Below are 25,190 nucleotides of genomic sequence, written 5' to 3'. Positions count from 1 at the left end.
AGGTTCTGGATGTTGGTTTGTTTGTTTTAATAATTGAATAACAGAAATGAGAAATAATTATTTGGCTCACAGAAGAGTTATTCCCTCAACTTCACAGAATCACAGAATCATCTAGGTTGGAATAGACCTCCAAGATCATCTAGTCCAACCTCTGATCTAACACTAACAAATCCTCCACTAACATATTATAAAGACCTCCAGAGATGGTGACTCAACCACTTCCCCGGGCAGCCTGTTCCAACGCCTAACAACCCTTTTAGTAAAGAAGATCTTCCTAATAGGCTACCTAAACCTCCCCTGACGCAACTTGAACCCATTCCCCCTTGGTCTATCACCGGGCATGTGGAAGAATAGACAAATCCCCACCTCACTACAGTCTCCTTTAAGGTACCTACAGAGAGCGATAAGGTCGCCACTGAGCCTCCTCCAGGCTGAACAATCCCAGCTCCTTCAGCTGCTCCTCGTAAGACTTGCTCTCCAGATTCCTCACCAGTTTCTTTGCCCTTCTCTGGACTTGCTTGAGCACCTCAATGTCCCAACTTACATGAACTCATTTAGGAGAAGAGAGAGTTGAGATTCTTTCCCCATTCACTCCCACTTATGTAACCATACCCTTCAAATAAGTCCCAAGAGATGGTTAGGTACTGAAGGTTGTCCTGAAAGTTAAGCTATTATCTGTAACGACAGTACCCTTTGTAAGCTATACATAGAAAAAAAATTAATTTACACTAATTTGGAAATAAACCTTTAGTTCAGTCTAGTTACAATGGTACATATCGATGATGCCAGTTCAGCAAATTCAACCAAGAGATACCATTTGTTCCTATAGGTTATACTGGTCTTTCTCTATAGTGAATTTCAATAGGTAAAGCATCCCAAGGAATCAGTGACTATCTTCTTGCAAAGGCAGGGAGAAGTATGAATGAGAATATCATGCTACCTACCTACATGAATTAGTTTTCTGTCTTGCAAAGCACAGATCTGAATGAATGGAGAAAAGGAAGCGAATGACAGCATCTCTTTGCAGAAACAGTGCCAAGACTTAGACTACACCAAAAGCAAACAGAGAATGGAGATGTAGCTTTGTTGAGGTAAACCTGAATTGTTCTTGTATGTCTTTTGTACGTTTTAATCACCATGCAACCGCCAAGTTTTACTCACATTGCAGAAATGCTCTTCCTAGATAATATGCTGTAAAAAGCCAAAGCTACATTTTATGTTGTTAGCAATATCCTCCTCTTATGCTCTTCTTTCTTCAATCCACAGAGCTCAAGTACTGCATGCAGGGAAAGAAGATGCCTTTAACCCTGACTTTAAAAGGAAACATACAGAGAATTTGCTTTTTCAAAGTAAATGAGGCAGATTAGTATCATGATTGAGGTCCCATTCAGCATCCAGTCTGGTGTGCAATCAGTGTGAATTGGTTTTTTGAAAAAAATACCTGAAATCCCTACAAAGGGAAAATATGTATTTCTGGCTTTGCATGATGTTAGTAAACAAAAGTTACAAGTCAAACTAAGGGCTAAATCCTCACATTAGGCAAGCACAGAAAGTTCTGTTTAGAACAGCATAAAGCAAATAAAAGTAAATCAAAATATCCTTCCTGCTGCAAAATGAACATTGTACCTTTCAAATCAAACAAAACAGCTGTGGAATAACATCCTGTGAATCTCTCTTTCTTCTTCCACCCCACTTCTCCCAGTGTTCTAAACATGAATTTGCATTGAACGTTATTCATTACATCCATATAAAGCTAGATTACTAAGTGGAGAACCTTTAACCCTTACAGTGTCTCTGGTTAAACTGACTTTTTCTACCTTCTTCATCTCCAAACTGTGATTCAAACGATCTCATTCAAATCATCCTGTCCTTGATGCTGGCTGATAAGCCCATTTGAACACAGCAAGGTCTATGTGTTGTGCAGCTCCTTCAGAGCCTGTAATAGCCTCGCTTTAAATCTCAGATGGGAAGACACCATCCTCTCACTCACAACAGAGATTTCAAAATCCCTTTCACCACAGCTGTGAAGAGCTGAATATAAATAGAGGCAATGCTATCTGGAAAGCTCAGGAATTCTTTACATAACAGCTTGAGTCAATGGGGTTTAGCAGATGATAATTAAACCACTGAATTTGAAGACAAGTCCAGAAGATACTCTTCTAGAAAACTAGATAAAACTGCAGTTTGTCCCAAATGATCTACAAGAATTTTGTTTTATCTTAAGAAGCTCGTGCCCACCTTTCAAGACTGAAGTCAACTCAGTGTAAAGTTAGCAAAAAAGGTAATGTCTTTTTTGGACAAGGAGTCATACAAACCTCACTGATGGAAGAAACTTACAGGCAACACAGATGATAGGCATTGACACTGATTCTTCTACAAGTCCTGCTCAAGCCCAGTCCCAAGACCCAGTCATCACATTTACTCATTCTCACTATGGTCCATGTTTCCCTCTTGCTATAAGTTAGGGAATAATCACTGCTCTCTGCTCAGTTATCTTAAGTAGAGCTCATGCTCTTGAAGAAAGAAAGCTGGGATTTGCCTGGGACATACATCCTGCATATTTGACAGCCATCACAGGGCTGCTGAACAGGCACCAGAGAAGACAGGAAAACTTGTGATGGGATTCAGCTCCCTCTGTGACCAAGAAATTAGTCAATCTCCCTGCATTTCAGGACCACCTCCATAAATGAGAAGAATACTCTCTCTCTCCATCTTTAAAATGGACACCGAGAGGTGTGATACAATGAAGACTGGGATGTACTCAGCTAATGGGACTATGGAGCCTATTAAAGCATTCAGGAAATAAAAAGAAATGAGATGACTGCTGCCTTTTCCCTGTATCAGCAGAACATCAACGGTAAAAAATGGTAAAAACCTGTGAGTGGTAGCTGTGAAGGAGCTTTATAAGAGAATCTGTAACAAGGATAAAACCTCTGTCCACCACACCCCATGACTATTGACCTCTAGAGACTGATCTAAACAGCTAAATGCAGAAAAGCAAAGGAGGGTTAAGGTGGTACTTACTAATACTGCCATTTCAAATTGTATTTCACTAATGCATAGGAAAGGATTTTAGTGAGAGAAAAGTCTACTTAATCCAGTTTAGTATTTACAGCTGAAGTGGGTAGTGATTCCATATTGCTTTATTTCTGTCAGTATCAGTGAAACAAGGCATTGTGGGTAAATCCACCTTGGAAAAATTTCTAGCAACTGTATGATACTGACGATTATTATTTTTAATTAACAGGCTTGGGAAGAACATTCCCAGAGCGCAAAGAATATGGCAACTGGAATGATTCATCATACTTTTCAAGAAATTCAACAACTATGCTTTGTAGTGTCCTGATGAAATGTAGCCATCTCTTCAAGTAGACAGCAGTCAACCAGCACATTTGCACATGGAAATGAGGCAGCTGACTGTATCTCCACAATGGGAGGAATTGCTCTACTCTTTGAAAGAAGCCATGAGGATCATTCATGTACATAAAGAGTGGGCAGCAGCTTCTCTTCCAAAAGTTCCCCCAGTAGATCAGCATTCATGTCACTCAGTGCATCTGTCCTGCCTTGGAAGTCTAGATCATGTCAGGCATGGATTTAAATCTGTCACTCATAAACATCAGGGGCCAGCAGCACTCTCACTAGTGACTTGTTCCTTCTTGACGTACTTTTGTGTTCTCTTGGCTTTAATACAGTTATCTCAGCAGGAAAGGGTATGAGTCTCTAAGGTAAGACATAAAGAAAGTTTATTGTAGCTTAACAAGTGACTGACTGCATGTCAGATAAGCCTGCAACAATGCAATACAAAATATGTTGTTTCAACAAAAGAGATTTAAGTTCTTAGTGTGTATGACTAAAACAACAGAGCTCTGATCTCAGTTCCAGCTCCAGAGTGCTTCCTGCATACCAATGTCCAAAGAAAAATTAACTTTTTGCCTCAGCTAGTTAAACAAGCTAAAATGAACACAGAGCAAAATAGTTGTGAACCCTGATTACTTTTGTGTGTACTTTGCTAGAGACGGTGAGAAGTCTGAACTGTGCCTTTATATAATGTTGCCACCCTCATCCTGCCTCCCTCATTTGTTGACTTCTGTAAGGTCCAGGTCACACTTGTAATTACACTTCTATAATGTAAGGTCACACTTATATATGCCTGAAAAGAGGGAGAGAATAGACACTGCAATGTGGAAGTGAGCTAGTTTGGACAACCAACAACTAATCTCATCAGCAAACCACTGCAAAAGTACTCAGAGCTGTGACTTTGACCAACAGAGGAAAAGAGCTCAGTGCAATTCCAATGAATCTTCTCTTTTGCAATTTTCCCTCCCTCACCCCAGTTCTTCCTCTCTGCTCTTCCCTCTACCAAGACAAGTTACTTCTCAAGAACTTTCCATAAGCAGTAGAACCAATTAGAAATGCCTGAATATAGTCTCACAAAGTTTGCCAAAGTGAAATTACTGTACACACAAGTGGTAATTTGAAGGAGCTACAGATTAACAGACACTGAAATAAGAGGAAAGAAGAGAATGCTTGTCATGTTCTGAAAAGACAACCATGCATCTCCTTTTCGTTACTTTTTATTATAGTGATCACAACCTCCTAATGAATATCAGTTTCTGTCACAAAACTGTAGCACATAATCTCATACAATTTGGCACGATTGACAACACGGCGGCCTCTCAGAGAAAAAAAAGACTTTTCAGAGGAGTCAATTATGGGGAAAAAAAAAAATAACAACCACCCAAGTAATCGAAATAGTGGATAATTTGACACTTCGTTTTCTACATAAATATACTTTCTTAAGAAGCCATTTACTGGTTGCAAAAATTCTAAAAGCAAAATAGAAAAGTAAACAACCTGCTATGGAATACAGCATGGATGGTAAGTAACAAAATACATTATTTAGAAAGGAAAACAACTGCCAAAGACAGGTGGCAATTAATACTTTCTCTTAAAATTGCTCCTAGCCCATTGCTACGCAGCATCCTCAATTTGTTCTTAGTGGACAAGTATGCACAGCATATAAGGTATTTCACAAACAGTACAGAGAACCATGCAGTAGCTGAAGGTGTATAAACAATGGACTGCCTAAAAGGTTGGCAAATAATCTTACATTGAGTAGCCTCCTACTTCACAGATATCCCCAAGACACCAGTGACTTGCAGCCTTGCTTATTTAAAAATTAACTATATGCACCTGACCTGGTCCCTACATGTCACACAGGGACAGTCTGCTCTTACTAACATTACAGAATCACAGAATCACAGAATAGTCTAGGTTGGAAGAGACCTCCAAGATCACCGAGTCCAACCTCTGACCTCACACTAACAAGTCCTCCACTAAACCATATCACTAAGCTCTACATCCAAACGTCTTTTAAAGACCTCCAGGGATGGTGACTCAACCACTTCCCTGGGCAGCCTATTCCAGTGACTAACAACCCTTTCAGTAAAGAAGTTCTTCCTAATATCCAACCTAAACCTCCCCTGGCGCAACTTTAACCCATTCCCCCTCATCCTGTCACCAGGCACGTGGGAGAATAGACCAACCCCCACCTCGCTACAGCCTCCCTTGAGGTACCTGTAGAGTGCAATAAGGTCACCCCTGAGCCTCCTCTTCTCCGGGCTAAACAGTCCCAGCTCCCTCAGCCGCTCCTCGTATGACTTGTTCTCCAGACCCTTCACCAGCTTCATTGCCCTTCTCTGGACTCGCTCGAGCACCTCCATGTCCTTCTTGTAGCGAGGGGCCTAAAACTGAACACAGTACTCGAGGTGTGGCCTCACCAGAGCTGAGTACAGGGGGACAATCCCTTCTCTAGTTCTGCTGGCCACGCTGTTTCTTATGCAAGCCAGGATGCTGCTGGCCTTCTTGGCCACCTGAGCGCACTGCTGGCTCATATTCAGCCAACTGTCAACCAATACTCCCAGGTCCTTCTCTGCCAGGCAGCTTTCTAACCACACATCTCCCAGCCTGTAGCGCTGATTGAGGTTGTTGTGCCCCAGGTGCAGGACCCGGCACTTGGCCTTGTTGAACTTCATACCGTTGGCCTCGGCCCATCGGTCCAGCCTATCCAGATCCTCCTGCAGAGCCTTCCTACCCTCGAGCAGATCGACACACGCACCTAACTTGGTGTCGTCTGCAAACTTACTGAGGGCGCACTCGAACCCCTCGTCCAGATCATCGATGAAGATGTTACAGAGGACTGGCCCCAGTACTGAGCCCTGGGGGACTCCACTAGTGACTGGCCTCCAACTGGATTTGACTCCATTCACCACAACTCTCTGGGCCCGGCCACCCAGCCAGCTCTTAAGCCAACGAAGTGTGCACCAAGCCACGAGCAGCCAGTTTCCTGAGGAGGATGCTGTGGGGAACGGTGTCAAAAGCCTTGCTGAAGTCAAGGTAGACCACATCCACAGCCTTTCCCTCATCCACTAAGCCTGTCACCTTGTCATAGAAGGAGATCAGGTTTGTCAAGCAGGACCTGCCCTTCGTAAACCCATGCTGACTAGGCCTGATCGCCTGCTTGCCCTGCAACTGCCGCATGATGACACCCAAGATAATCTGCTCCATGAGCTTCTCTGGCACTGATGTCAAACTAACAGGCCTATAGTTCCCTGGGTCTACCCTCCGGCCCTTCTTGTAGATGGGCGTCACGTTTGCTATCCGCCAGTCAAGTGGGACCTCCCCCGATAGCCAGGACTGCCGATAAATGATGGAAAGAGGCTTGGCCAGCTCCTCCACCAGTTCTCTCAGTACCCTCGGGTGGATCCCATCTGGCCCCATCGACTTGCGTACATCCAAATGCTGTAGCAGGTCGCCAACCATTTCCTCGTGGATTGTGGGGGCCACATTCTGCTCCCCATCCCCTTCCACCAGCTCAGGGTACTGGGCGTCCAGAGAACAACTGGTTTTGCTGTTAAAGACTGAGGCAAAGAAGGCGTTAAGCACCTCAGCTTTTTCCTCATCTCTGATTACTAAGTTTCCCCCCACATCCAGTAGAGGGTGGAGATTCTCCTTAGTCCTCCTTTTTGTGTTGATGTATTTATAAAAACATTTTTTGTTGTCCTTAACAGCAGTGGCCAGATTGAGCTCCAGATGAGCTTTGGCCTTTCTGATTTTGTCCCTGCACCGCCTCACAGCATCCTTGTAGTCCCCCTGAGTGGCCCGCCCTCTTTTCCAAATATTATAAACCCTCTTTTTACTCCTAAGCTCGAGCCACAGCTCTCTGCTCAGCCAGGACAGTCTTCTTCCACGCCGGCTCGTCTTTGGGCACATGGGGACAGACCGCTCCTGAGCCATTAAGATTTCTTTCTTGAAGAGCGCCCAGCCCTCCTGGGCTCCTCTGTCATTCAGTAGCCCAGCCCTCCTGGGCTCCTCTATCATTCAGTACCGCCTCCCAAGGGACTCTGCCAACCAGTGTCTTGAACAGCTCAAAGTCAGCCCTCCGTAAGTCCAAGACAGCAGTTTTACTGATCCCCTTCCTGACCTTGCCGAGTATCAACAACTCTACCATTTTGTGGTCACTCTGCCCAAGACAGCCCCCGACCAGCATGTCTCCCACCAGTCCTTCTCTGTTAGTGAACAGAAGGTCTAGCGGGGCACCTCCCCTGGTAGGCTCACCAACCAGCTGCGTCAGGAAGTTATCTTCCACGCTCTCCAGAAACCTCCTGGACTGCTTTCTCTGGGCTGTGTTGTGCTCCCAGGATATGTCTGGGAAGTTAAAGTCCCCCACAAGAACAAGTGCTGACGATTTCGCAACTTCCGCCAGCTGCCTGTGGAACTCCTCATTCGTCCCCTCATCCTGGTTTGGCGGTCTATAACAGACCCCCAACAGGATGCTTCCCTTGTTGGCCTTTCCGCTGATCCTAACCCATAGCGACTCCACCTTGTCATTCCCAGCCTCAAGTTCGACAACGTCAAAACACTCTCTAATATAGAGAGCCACTCCACCACCCCTTCCATGCTGCCTGTCCCTTCTGAAGAGCCTATAGCCAGACATTGCAGCACTCCAGTCATGAGAGTGGTCCCACCACGTTTCCGTGATGGCAACCAAGTCATAGCCTGCATGCTGCGCAATGGCTTCCAGCTCCTCCTGCTTGTTGCCCATGCTGCGTGCATTAGTGTAGATGCACTTCAGCTGAGCCTTAGCCTTCTCCCCCAGCCTTGCCACTGTTCCCCCTGGCACACCTCCAACAGGCTTTGTTTCATCCCCGCCCCCCTTCTGACCTAGTTTAAAGCCCTCTCAATGAGCCCTGCCAGCTCCTGGGCCAGGATCCGTTTTCCCCTTGCGGACAGTTGGGACCCATCTGCAGCCATCAGGCCAGGTGCCGAGTAGAGCGCCCCGTGGTCAAAGAACCCAAAACTTCTGTGTTGGCACCAGCCTCTGAGCCACGTGTTTATCAGGTGGGCTTTTCGTGTCCTCTCTGAACCATTCCCTGCCACTGTAGGAATGGACGAAAACACCACCTGTACTCCCACTCCGTCCACTAACCGTCCCAGCCCCCTAAAGTCCTGTTTGATAGCCTTCAGGCTTCTCTCATCAATGTTATCACTGCCAGCCTGGACTATCAGTAGCGGGTAGTAATCAGAGGGGCAAACCAGGTTGGGAAGCTTTCTGGCAACATCCCTGACCCCAGCCCCAGGGAGGCAGCAGACTTCCCTACGGGTAGGGTCAGGCCAACAGATAGGGCCCTCCGTTCCTCTGAGAAGGGAATCACCCACCACGATCACCCTTCTCTCCTTCTTGGTGGGAGCAGTCTTGAGTCGTGGAGCAGACTTCCTCGCCCTGGGCTTCCTGGTTAACTTTTCTGCCACACCCTCCTCCACCGCTCTCTCGAGCTCCAGGGCCTCAAACCTGTTGTGTAAGGGCACCTGGGAAGGTGGGGCAGGCAGCAGGGGGAGTTTCCTGCAACGCCGAGCAGGGACCTGTCTCCACTCCTCCTTAACTCCTAGGTCCCCTCCCTCTGCCCGACAGCGACCGGGCAGGGGGTCCACCCCCATCATTGCTCAGTCTTCCTCAACATGGATAAGAGGGAAGATGGATTCCAACAATTCAATTTGCAAAACTGCTCAGCCATTTTCTGCTCAGCTTTCCATAGTGCTCATCTCCCTGCTCAGAAGTGTAAAACATTTCTGTATTTTCAAAACTATTCTAACACCCAACAGCTCTCATTAGGGAGTGGAGAAGCCGGATGCTTAATGCTTCTAGAAACAAGGTAACTAAATAAGAGCTGACATACCATGGGTTCTTCAAATAGGAGACAATAATGGGCTTTTCAGAAAATCTGGTACTTAATGACAAGATAATGATAAGTTTACATGTGTCCAATGCTCCAAAAACTCTTCCATTAACCCACCCAACACATTGTTCAATCTTGCATATATAGATAGGGGCAGGAAAAGGAGACAAACCAAATGTTTTGCAAAAAATGGGCCATTTTTCTCTTCATTTCTGCAATTATGAAGTCATAAAAACAACTCTCTGGTCTCATCAAACCTGAGTATCATTTGAGTAAGACCAGATGAATGACCGAATGCTTCAACTTCTTCCAAATACCTCCTAGAAAACACTTCAGTTCCCATGTAGGAGGACACAAACCAGAGAGCATGTGCTAGTACAAAAACCATTAACTCCTGAAACAAATAAATGCAGAGGCTGAAGGACTGCAGTGAATAACAAACTGCCTATGACCTCAACATGTTTTCTCATAGCTCTTTGAAACTACTTCTCTTATGAACTCTGGGATTATCCATTTCTAGAACAAAGCATTTCCACAGGCTGTATTAGCTCTTAATAGCAAAAAATCAAGAGAGACAGTAGACTCTGAAAGCCATTTTTCCTTAACAAACTGAGCAGATGGCCAGCCTCAGTTCCTCCTGCCTTCCCTATCATTCCCAAAGGAAGTCTTGGGCTAATGTTCAGCTGTGGCTTGAATCCCTAGATACAAAGCAACATCAACCCCATCTGTGATGATGCACTGGCAGCTACAAGAACTACTTTATTAGAGGTTTTACTGTTCTACTTCCATGAAGTGTAAGCCTCCTCCCACTTGCCAAAATATTCTACAGGACTGTGAGAATCCTAAGCAACCTTCTCATGTCCCTCCCAAGCACCTCAGCTGGTGGGAAGGAGCCCTACCTCCCCCAGTCTTGATCAAGGAAAGTTGCTCTTGGGTTCTAAGGAAGATCTAGACAGGAGACACGGCTGAGCTATATTTAATGTAATTTAAAAGTTAGGATCTCTGCATCAGCTGTTATCCACCACCATCATTCCCCAGTAAAAAATAAAATTAAAAAAAAAAAAAAAAACTTTTCTCCCTCACAGGATACTCCTCATTCAGAAATGATAACAGGCCAAGACTTGTAGAGCAATACAAAGGGACCCAGCCTTCCCCCAGTCAGTCTCCTGTGCCTTCAACACTGCTAGGGCAGAAAGAGAGGAAAGACAACAGCATCAGAAGGGTGCACTCAGAGCCCACTCAGTACCTACAGCCTGAAGCCCATTAGCACCTACCACCACCCAGAAATGCCACTGCCAGACTGACCACACCTATTGCTGTTCCCTCACAGGTATCAATATACTTATCTCTCCTTCCTGCCAGGCCCACTGCTTTCACCACAGCCTTTCAGGCCTCCTTCCCCATATGCAACCCCATGAAGTCTCAAATCTTTCTTAGTGCTCCTCAGTTGCTCTCATTTTTCCCCTTAAAGTTAACTTTTACCATCTGTAGCCCCTGATGTGGCAAAACTGAAGTTTACCAGTGCTCTGATGAAGCTTTAGACCAGCTTCCAAGCTCACTGCTACACTCTGCAGTTCTTTGCCTTTGTTGATTTGGCTTCATGCAATTTAATTTTTCTATGTGAAAAGTTATAGCCATTTTTAAGACATATAATAACAACACTTCAGTACCTAAAGGAACATATTTTACTTCAAACCCTTCAGAGCTATATATTATTTGCCAGAAGCATTAAGCCATACAGCTCTGTTTGCAAAAGAGGTATTAATTTTTACAGGTTTTCTACAGAACTTGCTCATAAAGACTGATGAACCTACCATAAACACACCAAGAATAACACTTTACTTCTTCATTAGGCTGTTTTTCATTGCTCAACAGCTAGCTGACCTCAGGTGAGCCTCACAGAAAACCTAATGCATTACATTAAGAGCAAAAGGTGAGGCCACTTCTGCAGTTTATACAGCCCTCACAACTAAGAAAAAAAAAAAAGAAAAAAAAAAAAAGCAACAGTATGCAATACACATACATTTGCTATCCACACCCAAATGAATCTGGCCATCCTAACCTCCAGTTAACTACAGCATATCCAGAAGTTCTCCCTTTTTGCATGCAAACTCACTACTGCCTAGCCATGGTGAAACTCCAAACCTCACCTTCTCCTGACATTCTTCTGATGTTGCCTATCCCCAAAACCACAAAGCAGTGTCAAAAATACAGCTTTCTTGCGACAAACAGTACACGAAGGAAAGACGGAAAAAATAAATACATATATCAGCACACTGGCCTTGATAGTAAAAAGCATCACAGGAATCAAGCCTTCCAGTTGAGTTAAATATATGAAACAGGTATTGATTCCTAGAAGAGCAATTGTCTCTTGAATCACATTAATGCACAGGCCTCACGATGAGGAAAAAAATAAAGAGAAATGGTCTATCCCAGAGAATTATACTCTCAGACTGACTTACCCTTTGGTCTGATAATACCCTGCACTGCATGGCAGTTGTTTCACTGCAGACATCTGTGACAAACACAGCTAGCTTTCCTAAGGGTTAAAACTTATTTCTTGTCTAACCCTCCCCCCCTTTTTTTTGTAAATTGCTGGCATAAATTATTCCTACAGTTTGCCAGCCAGTCACTGCCTCATTAGCTCTGCTTATCAAAGTATGCCTAAAGAAGATATTTCAAATTCTTAACTAGACAAAAGAGCAGCTAACAGACACAGATGCAAGGCTGAGAAACAATATAATATTTTCTAATAGACCTGGATGTTATCTGGTCCTTCTTGGTACAGAAGGCTCACAGTCACAGAAGAAATGGCTGGTCTAACCTTGTTCTCGACACTGTTCTTTGTAGTAGTATTCTCACTACTGGTAAAAATGAATAAAACCATGCTCTTAAGCACTATGCACTCTACTTGCAGCCCAGAGACTAAGCAGACTAACCAGATGAACCAAAATGGCAGAAGACTAGACAGTAGTCCCCTGATACATTGATATGCAAGCCCTCCTTTGCAGAGGCTCACCAGTGGTAGCTCACCACTCCTGAAGTCTTCAGGAGAGAGTGGAAGCTTCCCCATTCTGATCCTTGCCAGGGTCAAATTCTTTACATTACAACAAACAAGCAAAGCTTGCAGCATGACTTAGGGGTCAGGCTTCTCCTGATACGTTTTGAAGAAGTATTCCAAGATCTTGGGACATCTATGGACACACCTTTACCCTTTACTCCCTTCAGACTATAGGAGGGATGTGCTACCGAATTAACGATCTAAACACAGTGTGAAGGAGCAGAGATGTTTGGTTTCTGGCCTGGTAAAATGGGGCTTCTGTTGAGGCAGTCACAAAAAAACATACTTCATGTGAGAAACACAAAGGCAAGAGCAATTGGAACTTATTATATGTAGGTTTTAGACCTATTTGTCAAACAGACTGAGCATACCCTTCCTCTCTGGAAGTGAAGGAAAATGGAAGATTCTTACTGCTGAAGGAAAATTCTAGCTATTCATGAAGAGCTACTACTCTGCAGATAACCCAAGTTTATCCCACTGACAGATTTTTAAAGTTGGTGCCCAGAACTGTGAATTGCATCTCAAGACATAATGCAGCTTAAATTCACAAATATATTCTTTGCATGTCATTATTATCATTTACAAATAATGCTAACTAAATAAAGCTGAGCTGCATGGCAAACATGTAGCTTGCCTGTTAATGCTACCATGTCAGGTCTTTCAGACCTGACATATGCTGTGTCTATGTGGTTTGACTAAAATCAGCTATTTGAAAGATCAATCGCTTAGAGAGAAAGATGTGCATTTTAATTCAGAGAGAATAAATAACCAGTATTGGACAAGGCAGATTGGCTCCTGACTATAGAATGATACAGCAGGGTGCACTTATTAGAAAAGCAACTACTTTAACTTTTAATTAAAACTGCAAGAGATTATTATGTTCTTGAAAGGTACCAGAATGACATCACTATTAAGTCCTCACTTTAACAAAAAATATCTCTTCAGGATACAGGTAGCATATTTTGTAAACCCTAGATTTTTCAAAATCTTAAAGGGAAAAAAAAAAGAAAACAAGGTTCCAGTAATAAAAAATATATATATTTAAAGTTACAATACTCTGATTGAAAACTGAAGCTGACTGCAACATTTCCAAGCCAATTTATTTTTAGGATACAAGCTAGGTAAGAAGCATTCCAAAAACACACTTCTTTTCTTTTTCCAGTATCCTATCTCACAAATGTTTCTAGTCAGTTTTCCCCAGTCCGTCCTCATCAAATAAGGGCACACCTGAAAACCATATGCACACTGATTTAATTCTGGGTAAGGTAGCTGATGGTTAAAATAAAGATTTTTAAAGGCAGCAAGTTAAAATATTAAAAATAATGTAAAGGATTTTTTTGTTATCTTTGCAGAACCAACATAGAGAAACTTGCACACAACATCAAGGACTACCTCAGCCATCAATATGACTCAAAGTTTAAGAGGTTGGAAAAAATTAACCTTTTTCCTCAAGATATCCAAACCTTCGTGCAACTTCTACTAAACTTAATAACACATTCCATTTTTCAGATTTGCTTTAACAGTTGAACACTTGTATATGCTTCCTTACATAGTAAGTAGTTTTACTATAATAAGTGAGTCTGTTTAAGGACTAAATATTAAGTAAGGAAGCAAACTTCAGATTGCTGGTTGTGAATTTGGCTGTTTCAATTTTGGGATGCACAACTCTAGGATACTTCCCACAGCCAAGTCCAGCCTCATCTTCCCCCTCACCCTTAAGAGATTTTTATCCATTCTTAAAATCTTGACCATAGATTTCACGATGTCCAACAGTGGCAAAACTGGAAAGAGACAAGCTCACCAGTTCGATACAACTCCACATTATGGGAATTGGACACAGGAAGCTGTTATTGGCCTGGAACAAATTGATGTCAATAATGGAAAGCCAGGACATATTGTCTGTCCCCAAATACACAGCACTGAGTGCCCCTTAAAAATCAGAAATTTTTAACAAAACTGAAATGCAAAACCCATCATGTAAAATAAACAGGTCCTACCCAAAGTTCTTAACTTCTATAGACCTTGGATCTAATAGAGCTACAGAATAGTAGTAAAATGACTTTTCGATTTGGTCATTCCTCTTCACTGGTCATTTTTCCTAGAACCTGCAAACATATTGCATTTCTGATCAGGCATAATTATTATTGAAATGCTGCTGCTAAGTGTCCATTTAATATCAAACTATGTAAATTTACAGTAAGATAGTGATGAAAATTAAAATATACAGAGTCCAAGCTGGTATTCTGTAGCAATTTCCTACATTAGAGTCCCAGGATCAAGTTCCTAGCATTTGGTAAAATTTAAGCATATTTATTTATACCATTAATTCATCAGTCTCAGAACAGATATGATCTCACCTAATTTTTACTTATTTAAATAAGATAAACATAATGAAATTTGCAAGTTATGGAAACTAACTTTCTTTAAGAAAGAAGCCACGTCAACCTGCACAACATTAGAGGAGTTGGAGGGAAGCTTACCTACAATAAATATTCTGTGTTATTCTTAAAAGGTAGTACCAACATGAATGTCTCAAGTATTGGACCTGCCAGAGAGGATGCTGTGGAGTGAGATCCTTGCCACAGTCTAAAGAGATATGGGAAATCTGACCTCTTCTACCTTTTCTAAAGACAGTAAGACATCACCCCTTCCCCTACCTCAGCTGGAGGGCGGAGATCCACAATCCTGAATGAGGACAGGGAACAATCCATCTCATTTCTTTGTACATTATGGGAATTATGAGTAAGAAAACACTTCCCGAAAAAACAGCAGAGCATGCTGATTTAAGAAAATGGCAACACATATTTCAAAAACCTGGCTAGGCTGCTTTCTATTGTAACTCTTTACTTAATAACTTAAGAGATTAGTATTATAAGGTAAAATGGACAACAAAAAAGGCAAGACAGGTAACTGATGAAAAAAAAAAGAAAAACTAACGTTCTTAATGACTCAGTTTTACAAGACAGAGAATATCTGTAAAAGGGGAAGGAGAACTTTTGGAGTTAAGTACAATCTTATAAGTACTATAAGACTGAAAAACAATGTATAACTACATCTTGAGCCTGACAAGCAATTCTTACTGTCAGAGTGAGGGATGATCTAGATCAAATTCCTGAGACCAAATTCCCTCTTAGCCTGTTAATTTCTCAGTCTTCACAGTAGATCCTGTACCAGGTGGATCCAGAATCCATAGGACCTAATTGACATGAATAGATTTGGGGTCAACCTTCTTTGACTAGGAGTGACTGCACAAGATGCAAAGAACTGCAAAAATAGATCCATGGTCTCTCCTTTTCCACCAGAGGATAAAGTTAAAAAACATCTCTCAGACACATGATCATTTCACACACAGACCTGTTTCAGCAGCCCTAATACACCATGGTATTAATCAAACAGAGATTCAAGCCCAGTCTCAAGCCAGGACTCACTCAGCCTCAGCACCATTTACAATTCAACACATGCTTACACACAGAAGTTCCAGCCCAGTCTAACACCATCACCACTCCAAGACAGAAAACACAAGCACTTTCTTCATCTTACTGTGGGCTCAAGAACATGTTCATGAAGTCTGAAAAGACCAGACACAGAAGCAGCCAACCACACTACGGCACAAATCAGCAAATATAGCAAGCTCAACTCTTCCTTATTCAGTGTGGACAAATTGCACCAGTGCTACAGCTAAGTCATACCTAGTGATGCAGAGAGAACACAAGCAGGTTAAAGGCCATGTGTTTAGAACTCCTTTCAAACCTTCTCATTTCCTTGTAGCAAAGACAAAGATGTGGGTGGAAGACAACTACCAGTCTGGCTTTAAAGCGCTACTACTTAGCGGAAGTCCAATGACTATCCTCAATCAGATTATTTTTTTTCAGTTCCCACCTACTTACTGAGACTCTCATTCATATTCAGCTTACAAATATAATAAGGACTGAAAATCCCTGTATGTTTTAAATGTGCACTTTAAATGTGCATGTGAGCACTTAAAAAAAAAAGGGGGGGGGGGAATATATGGAAAGAGTGGAGCCAAATATTCAGCTGGTGCAGACTCTTACATGCCCTAGAACTACAGCAACCTATGCCAACCGAAGTCCTGCCCCTAAGATCTGATTCATTCCTCACAAACAGCTTGCCACATAAAACAAAGTTAGGTAGAAGTTATAAACTGTTGTTGTTTCAGACACAGCATTTGTCTCCAAAACGTCAGGAACTACAGTACTTGCTGATTTCTTGAGCTCTTTCTCTTATCTTGATCTGCCACTAAAGTTTATGCTGATTGGTTTTTGTGCATCTTTTCTTAAGTAAAAGCACTAACCTCTTTTGCTTGAGTAATATTTTTTCAGATATAAAATATACTCTTCAGACACAAAATTCTGTGAGCTGGGTACTCAAAAATACTGATTAGGTGTTATGAAATTGCTTCTAAATTATGCATCCTTTTGACATAGACATCTTCATAGCCTAATGCTGCCCATGTGTGGTAAGTACGTACTTTCAGAGAAAGAAGGAAGAATGGTAAAATGCTTGGGAATAGCCATCAGACATTTAGGATTATTCTGAGTAACAACTGGACTTGCACGGCTCATGTTTTATGAACTGCCAAACAGAAAAGAGGGAGGCTGAAGACCAGAAATGACCATCTAAAGATGGAGATCCTATTATTTTTATCAAAGACTGCAGAAGGTATTTCAACATAAGAATATTTGCATCTACAGCAAAATTTCAATGCTATTTTTAAGCCTAGACAGCACAGCCACTTTTAAGACATAGTACAAAAAGCAATGGAACATACAACATTGTCCTTGGATTGTCAAACAGGCACTCTGGTCTGGTTAAAAAAATGACAAACCGATGGAGAAGATGGCCCCATCTCAACTTCCATCATCCGGTCTTCTGCAGTACTTGATCCAGCAACATCATATTCTCTCCTTAAGTGAAGTGTTGAGGAGACTGATAAATACTTGTGCTATACGTGAGACATCAACATTGTCGTGCCCATGCAAATGTTACTTCTGCATTTGTTTGGGATGGGCAACTCAACGTACATTGAAGCTTGGACCCAGTCTTGAAAGTTCAATTCTAAACAAGTGATGGAGCAGCAGCATCAACATAGTAACCACAGGTCATGAAGTCTGCAGCTCTGTTCAAAAAGGTTCCTTTTTAACTAACCATCTTAATGTATCCTTCAATACATTCCTGTTCAAGAGTTTGTGTGTGAATGAGACATTCCATAAATTATTCCAACCTAAATACTGATTTACATTCTGGAATACAATTCTTTGCTGCTTCTCTTACCTCCATCCTGAAACTTGCTCAACCTTTCGAAGTATGATGACATAGGAACTTGTACAATATCTAGAATTGCCAGCAGTGTCCGAGTCAGTCTAAGAAGTTCACTAAAACTATAAAAGCCAAAGTATATGAGGTTTCGAGCCAGATGTACCACCTGTGACAAAAGCAAATTAAAATTAAGGAAACATTGCCAACTTTTGTGGTATTCAGCTGTGCAATACAGTTGCATTTTCTACAGCAGCTTGCACAGAGATCCCTATCTAGAGTGCATTCACACTAGTACAAATCTTTCCAATGATTTAAATGGGCTTTGGATCAAGGCCATTGACATCAAATGTTTTTCAGAGTTCAGTCAAGTTGAAGGAGGAAGAGTGAAAACAACATGAGGCTTAGGACAGACTGAAAAGGTCCAATTACATCTGGAAAGGTATATAAGATCAAGAAGAAAAATACCAGGAAACTATTTAAAGAGACAGCTGCTACAGAGAAGATGGAAGTCAGAAGAACAGCAGATGTCTGTGGAAAGTTGAAATGGAGGTGATTTCAGATGACCAGAGGCAGAAGCAACAAAGCTTGGGAGGTAGGTTGGAGTAAGAACTGTAAAAGCTGTAAGCATCTCCCCTTTATTCAATTTTATTTGAACCCACATGAACTAGGCCTGTCTGAAATTTCTGTAAGGAATTTCAAACAATATTTGAAACACAGGATTAGATTATTACGAGTATTTCCTTCAGTGTCCTATCCTACACAGAGAACAGTACCTTCTTACACTGATGAATCTCTGCATTTCTGTGTATAGAAAGAGCGTACCACCATTTATCCCCACACACGCCCCATCCTCTGCCACTCAAATGCAACAATCTCGGAAGAAACAACACATGGAAGACTAATACTATTTTCTGCAGCAAGTCATCAACAAAAACACTTGAAATAGAAACTGGTGCCTCATTGGGACCATTATTCTGCAAGTACCTTTATTTTGAAAGAGACAGCATTTACCTAGCTGAAATGAGAAATACCTAAGTTAGAAAGCAGATAACTGAGAAGTACCTCAAATGTAAGTTTATTTTTCTCTTTGTCTCCAAAAGGAAAGGGCTGATTTACAACTTCTTTCAAGTACTCTTCTACAAATTCCATAGTTAGTGCAAATTTCCTCTTCATTTCATTTCTTGAAGAATCTGTGAAAGAATCATACCTACAATGCAAGGCACAGAAGGAAGGAAAATTAAACACCCCTAATATAAAGATCAGCTGCCACTAAAGAATAACCGAACCAATCATGATGCTTTAAAATCTGTCAGTTCTCTGTAAATCACTGTCAGTACTCTGTAAGGAGAAGGAGTAGAGATCAGTTAATTCTACATAGACATGCAAAGATGGCAGACAGAGGAGGCACAAACCTTCCCTCCAACAGTACCCTAAAGTATTGCAATGGGGATAATACAGACAGAAAAATACAATGGTTCTGACAGACAGCACTCATAAACGTGCTTATCAGCCAGAGAACAGAATAGAACAGAACAGTTGGAAGGGACCTTCAACAATCATCGAGACCAATTGTCTGACCACTTCAGGGATAACCAAAAGTTAAAGCATATTACTGAGGGCATTATCCAAATGCTTCTTGAACACTGACAGGCATGGGACATCAACCACCTCTCTAGGAAACCTGTTCCAATGTTTGACCAGCCTCTCAGTAAATAATTTTTTCCTAATGTCCAGTGTGAACCTCCCCTGGTACAGCTTTGTGCCATTCCCATGTGTCCTATCATCAGCTACCAGGAAGAAGAGACTAGCATCTCCCACTTGACCCACGTCCCCTGCACAGAAAGTTGAAGAGAGCAATGAGGTCACCTCTTCTTTTCTCCATTATTATATCCACCATAAAGACAGCAGACCAAGAAAGCAGCTTGGGACAATCAATTTCTACCACTAATCAGGACTGTGTTGTCTTATGTGTCAAAATAGTCCGTCATCCCACTAACAGAAGCAATACTGTCTGCTGGACTGCTACACTTCTTCCTCTTTGTCTCTTCTGCCAGATACCTCCATTTCTGGGTCTAGCCCAATGGTAGTGCTCCATCAAATTACTTAAGCCAGAAAGGGTTTCCACTGAAGTCCATGAGCCCTTCTTCCATACTTAAATTTAACACATGCTTAAGTACTTTGATGGATGGAGGCCAAAGCTGCTGTGAACTGTTTCTGGGGCAATAGCTACACCTAACTGTTAATTCTGGCTTTCCCACTGTGGATTCAAGTTGAGCTTGAAGTACAAAACTGAGTTCCAACCTAGTAAATGTGTAATGTTAGAAAATTTAATTACTTCAAGTTCAGTTATTCTGAGAAAAGGCCATTCAATTTTATCCCCAGTTTGTTCCGTGTAAGAGAAATAATGTGAGTAAGTAAAATGAAGTAAAACTGAAGATGTAGCACTAAGGGACATGGTTTAGTGATGGGAGTCAGTAGGTCAGGCTGATGGTTGGACCTTCAGTTCATATCCTGAAGGTCTTTTCCAACCTAGACGATTCTATTTCCATGTAAACCTATCCATGGAAGTTTCCAAGATTAACAATAACTAATAGCTCATTATTCTGAAACAAAATAGCTTTTTGCATACATGTTGACATTAGACATCTACAACTGTTTTGTTCTGAGACTAATCCCTTTAAAATACTTCTGTACTTTTTTTTGCAACACTTGCAACTCACTCATGAATTGTGATCTTGGTAGGAATTTCAGTCCACAATCTGGCATATCTGACAGGTACCACAGGTTCCTGTGGATCTCTGTCCACGTGCATGTGTAGCATCAGACGGCAAAAAGAAGCCCGGAGATCAAAAGGGAGGCTTTCATCAGACATACATCGTAGAATCAAGTCTACTGACAGTTGTGCAGAAATCTGGTTGATGGCTAGATACTGGCGGTCCAGGCACATTCTTGCAAAGAGGTTCAGCTGGTACCTGAAAGAAAAATAATAGCATGTTTCCAACTGATTTATTGCAACACCGTGAAACAAAGAACCTCATCATCTCCCTTTACAAGTCTGATGTCAGCCTTTCTTATGTAAACTCTAAAAATGATTGAGTTACCAACTTGTCATTAAAAATGCTAATGTCAGGCTCCAGTCTCCATGAAGACTGGTCTCCCTTCGAAATTCAAAGGAAGCAATGTTCAAAGGAAGGCTGAAGCATTTGAACAATTTGTTATCAATCTGCATGGGACACTGTTCCTTGATCCTGTCTCCTCTCTAAACCCCAGAATGCTGAGGAACTCCTTCTTCAGAACATGTCTTGCTTCCAAGAGCAGCACAACCTAAAAACATAGCCCCATGAATAAAAAGTAAGAGGAAAACTTAGACAGACACAAAACTATCACAAACAAAGAAAACTCCATATTTGTCTGTAATAGACAGCAGAGACTGTGATGCTTTTTACAGGAAAAACCTGAATCAAACTTTTAATCCCAGTTTCTGGTATGACCTGGTTTCCTTTTTTGATATTGACAAATCAACTGGATCAGAACTGCACCAGGCTCCTTGAAGAGTTTACACTTTCTTCCATTTTCTTAAGCGGTTTTACCTGTAGTAGGTAAGAACTTCTAAATCAGTTTTTGTGCCTTCCTTTGCCTCCTGAGCTAGGTGTCTGATGGCTTTGCCATGAGGTTCCTTGTTACTGTCAATCCAGTAAAGCCACACTTCCTCTTCATCAATGTCATCTGAGATGACTGGGCATTCTAAGGGATTGTCCATTTGTGTTGAAACCAGCCTGCAAGGACAAAACATTGACAATGGAGTCACTAACAAACTGCTACAAACGTAACAACAGAGCACAGAGCAAAAAGTTATGTTCTGATTATGGATGCTCACTTGGTCTGAATGAGAATGTCAGCATTTCCTGGGCTCAGCATAAACTTGCAGATGAGTTCCTGAGTTACTGGTATTGCTGTGGTGTTAGATACACACAGGTCTGAGAGATAATCCAAGAATCTGTGCAGTCAAAAAACAAACAAACAAACAAAAACAACAGATGCAGCAGAACATGAACCTTATACGCTACACAGAAGCATCACTGTAGAAATCTCTAGCATCCACGACAAATATACTCAGGGGAGCATATACTGTGAGATTTATCAAAATACAATCTTTGCATATTTTTATTATTGCAACTCACAATAGATAAAGATAAGCAATAGCTTTGAGAGAAGACTTGAATGGTATTGAACAATCAGCTAAGGAGAGAAAGACAACGACCTCAAGTAAGACATTTACCAGCAAATCAAAGGACAAAGAGTTGTGCCAGAAATTAAAAGCAACCTGCAGCTGTCTTAAGCTGATCTGGCAGGGGAGCTCCACTGAAGGCCTAGTCCTTGTCAGGAACCAAAAGCAAGAGTACACATTGTTGCCCATCTTACCCAGCAGGTAACAGGTGACTCCCTAACCCAAGTAGCAAGGAGATATTACTTGTGCTGGAGACAGCCATGTGCCCTCTGAGGAACTCCATTGCACTGGAGTACACATCTACAGCTTTTAAAAGGCCTTTTAAGTCTCTGAAGTGACACAGCCAACAGTTAGCACAGAGAGAAGATCTGTCAAGACTGTCTGTATTCAAAGGAGTCATTCTATGTAAAGCCAAACTAAGAAAGCTGCAATGCATGGAAATCAGTTTCCTATGAATCTGCATCTCAAATGTAGATCTTCTGATGTTTAACGAGGTTCAGTCTGAGGTTTTACTTGCAGTCAGGACATTCAAAAAATATATTGCTTGTCTCTCTTCCATGGATCCCTGTGTGTGTATTAACAGTAGCTCACACTGCAGCCTTTCCCTCACTGGAACATAAAAAGGGCCTCTTTCCTCTCTGTAGCCTCTTCTTTTTATGACATTTGCATGAACAGAGGATCTTTGAGTGCACCTCTTCTCTAGCAAATGTGCCTAAAAGTGAGCAAGGGGCTCAAGAGCCAATAAGGGAACAGATAAAAGCTGGCACACATATACACATACAAGCTGGCACACATACAGACAGCATACACGCAATTTCCTCAGAAATCCAGGTAAAAAACTTTATTATCTACTACCAATTATTCCAGGGTCCAAAAGTTTGAACCCCTATAGGTAACATTTCTACCAGAGGGAATTAGAAAATCATTTCTGCTTTAGCACTACACATCTCCAGTTGCACAGGATGAATGCAGAAGGTAAGATGAATTTAGGAAGAATTTCACCCATGACTGAAATTAAGTCTTGTGGCACCAGGTAATTAATAAATAGTTCACGGCAGTATTACATCACAGAGATAATATTAAGCAAACAGCACATAACAACACTGAATTCTGCAGTATTTACCTAGTTGGAGCTAAAATGATGTACCAGGGCCTTGAGCAATTCCATAAATTGCTAACAGAAAAGTGGTATTCACAATTACTGAGGAGAATGTTTGACCTTCAGTTCCATAATTTCTTATATTTGTATTACTCTGGTACTTCTACAACTGAAAAATCTAATTAAAAAAATTAAACAGATTTTCCATTTTAAAAAAATAAATCAATTTACATTATATTCTATCCTAAAGCTAATAAAAAAATTCTGACTGAGCTAAGTTCAAGGCCAGAATTTTTCATTTGAAACAAAATCTGGTCTAGAACACATGTTCACTGGGATCTTCACCATCCTAGGCCCCTTTCAGGTCTGACTTGCAATCAGTACCTGCAGAAAACTGCTTAATAAAAAAACTGCAGAACTGATTAATAAAAGCTTAGTTAAGTTGACATCTATGTCATTCACACCAAGGTTATTAGCAGAAGAATGAACACAAATGGCAGTTTCACATAGGAGCAGAGTTATGAGAAATAAGAATTTCTGTTCGTTTATCTGTCGCAATCTGAACTAAAGCTAATTTTTCAGAAGTGATCTGCAAAGTATAAACCTTGCTCTTCACCAAGCTCTAGTTCTGAAACTCAGGTATTATCACATTGCAAGAGCTAAGGGTATTTCTGATATTTTCTAGCAGCGTGCATGTATTTTTTAGTCTGCGACATCAAAAAAAAAATTAGCAGGAAGAAAGAGACAACATAATAATGAATAGCAGGCAGATTCACTGCTGCTACGAATATAAAAGCCTATCAATACAGAAAAATAATATTATCTGGACCACTTCAAACCTTGGCTCTCGATTTCTCCTGAGTAAATTAACAAATGTCTCTATTTCTTTAGCTGTGATGTGTTTCTCTAGCAGTTTTCTGTTGTTGTGCAGCAAAGCTGTGATGGTGTCTTCTGCCAGAATATCATAACCAATCTGGGATTGCATGACACAGAAGTTCTTAGCAATATATTCCTGAAAAAAATGAAAATTTGCATCATCACCTGTTAAGCACTCGTGTTTCTCTTTTAGAATCAGAAGAATCTTCCTCTCAATTAACAATCAAAATAATCCTCAAAACTTTTCTCTCTGAACTGGCCCAAATGAAGGAGTATCTAAGCACCTCAATCATGTACCCCAAGAAAAAGATATAATATTAGGTTTGGCTAGCTTTTCTTATTCTTTCATAAACAAAATAAATCCATTAAAATACATACAAAATTAAAGAAATGGCAAACAATTTTTTTAAAAGAGGCAAAATGAAGATTTGTATAGTTTTAAAAAACTCCTCTTTCCCCTTTCTACCCTCTCCCAGACAGAAATATTTATGAATAGTATTAGAAAGAAAACAAAGAAGCCACACATAAAAGTTCAATCTTTCATATTCAGCCCATTTAGATTTAAAAAATTAGTGAAATTTTTCTGTGCTGTGATGTGTAAAGTACTTGATGACATGTTCGGAATTATATCATATTCATTAGGAGTCTCCAGAAATGGGAAAACGGGCTACCTGACAGAATAACCTGTGGCTTGACTCATCACCATCACTATATAAATATTTAAGCAACAGAAACAGGTTTTCTTAGCTTTCCCACTTCATAGCCCAGAGTCCTTGAAGGAAGCAGTGAACCTATGACATTCATTGCTGATCACTCCATTCATATAAAAATGTCTACAAAACAAAGGCACTATTCCACAGCATGAGGCCGTAATAAGTGATTGACTTCCTACTTACTACTAATTTATAGACAACCCAGTCCTTTCACCATCCCTGAGGATTACCACAGAATCACACTTTTAAGTACAGAGTGCAAGATCAAACCTGGGATGTATAATTACAGAATTTAGGGAAAAAATTATCTTGAATACCACTGACCTGGTTCTTCCTGTAGTCCTGCTGGGAATGTCTGAGAACTCTGTAACATAATCTTAACATGTATTTGTATGGGGCATATCTCTGGTCACCTAGGTCTTCAAGTCTCAGCATTGATCCTTCACCTTTGTCCTTAAAAGGAGCTTTGAGGATTCCAAATATCTGTTCAAAATCAAAACCACTGAGGATAAAAATCAAACCAAGACTTTTCCTTAACCTACAGCTGTCTATGTCCACTGGCAGAATCAGCACAAGGCCCCTACTGACCCAAGTCAGAAGTGAATCACTATACTTATTATCTAAATACCACTAAATATGGGGGAGGGGGGGGGGGAGGATCAGTGACTATCTCAGACATCAGACATTACAACTTATGTGT

The 25,190-nt window shown here is 41.3% G+C and overlaps 1 protein-coding gene across 10 annotated transcripts in view; it reads right to left on the bottom strand.

Annotated features, from left to right (window-relative positions):
- Positions 1-25,190, bottom strand: part of ITPR2 (inositol 1,4,5-trisphosphate receptor type 2) — a 281,796-nt gene that overhangs the window by 162,824 nt on the left and 93,782 nt on the right. For all 10 annotated transcript variants that reach the window (XM_035321243.1, XM_035321209.1, XM_035321166.1 and 7 more), the window contains 7 exons: positions 24,815-24,973; positions 23,741-23,913; positions 21,452-21,571; positions 21,165-21,350; positions 20,295-20,546; positions 18,637-18,781; positions 17,590-17,740 (listed from right to left, as the gene is read on the bottom strand). In XM_035321243.1, the coding sequence (XP_035177134.1) occupies positions 17,590-17,740; positions 18,637-18,781; positions 20,295-20,546; positions 21,165-21,350; positions 21,452-21,571; positions 23,741-23,913; positions 24,815-24,973 (1,186 nt within the window). The remainder of the gene's footprint in view (positions 1-17,589; positions 17,741-18,636; positions 18,782-20,294; positions 20,547-21,164; positions 21,351-21,451; positions 21,572-23,740; positions 23,914-24,814; positions 24,974-25,190) is intronic.

Source organism: Oxyura jamaicensis, chromosome 1 (assembly GCF_011077185.1).
Source record: "Oxyura jamaicensis isolate SHBP4307 breed ruddy duck chromosome 1, BPBGC_Ojam_1.0, whole genome shotgun sequence".
Classification (NCBI taxonomy): Eukaryota; Metazoa; Chordata; class Aves; order Anseriformes; family Anatidae; genus Oxyura; species Oxyura jamaicensis.
This window is presented reverse-complemented; position numbering and strand designations above follow the sequence as displayed.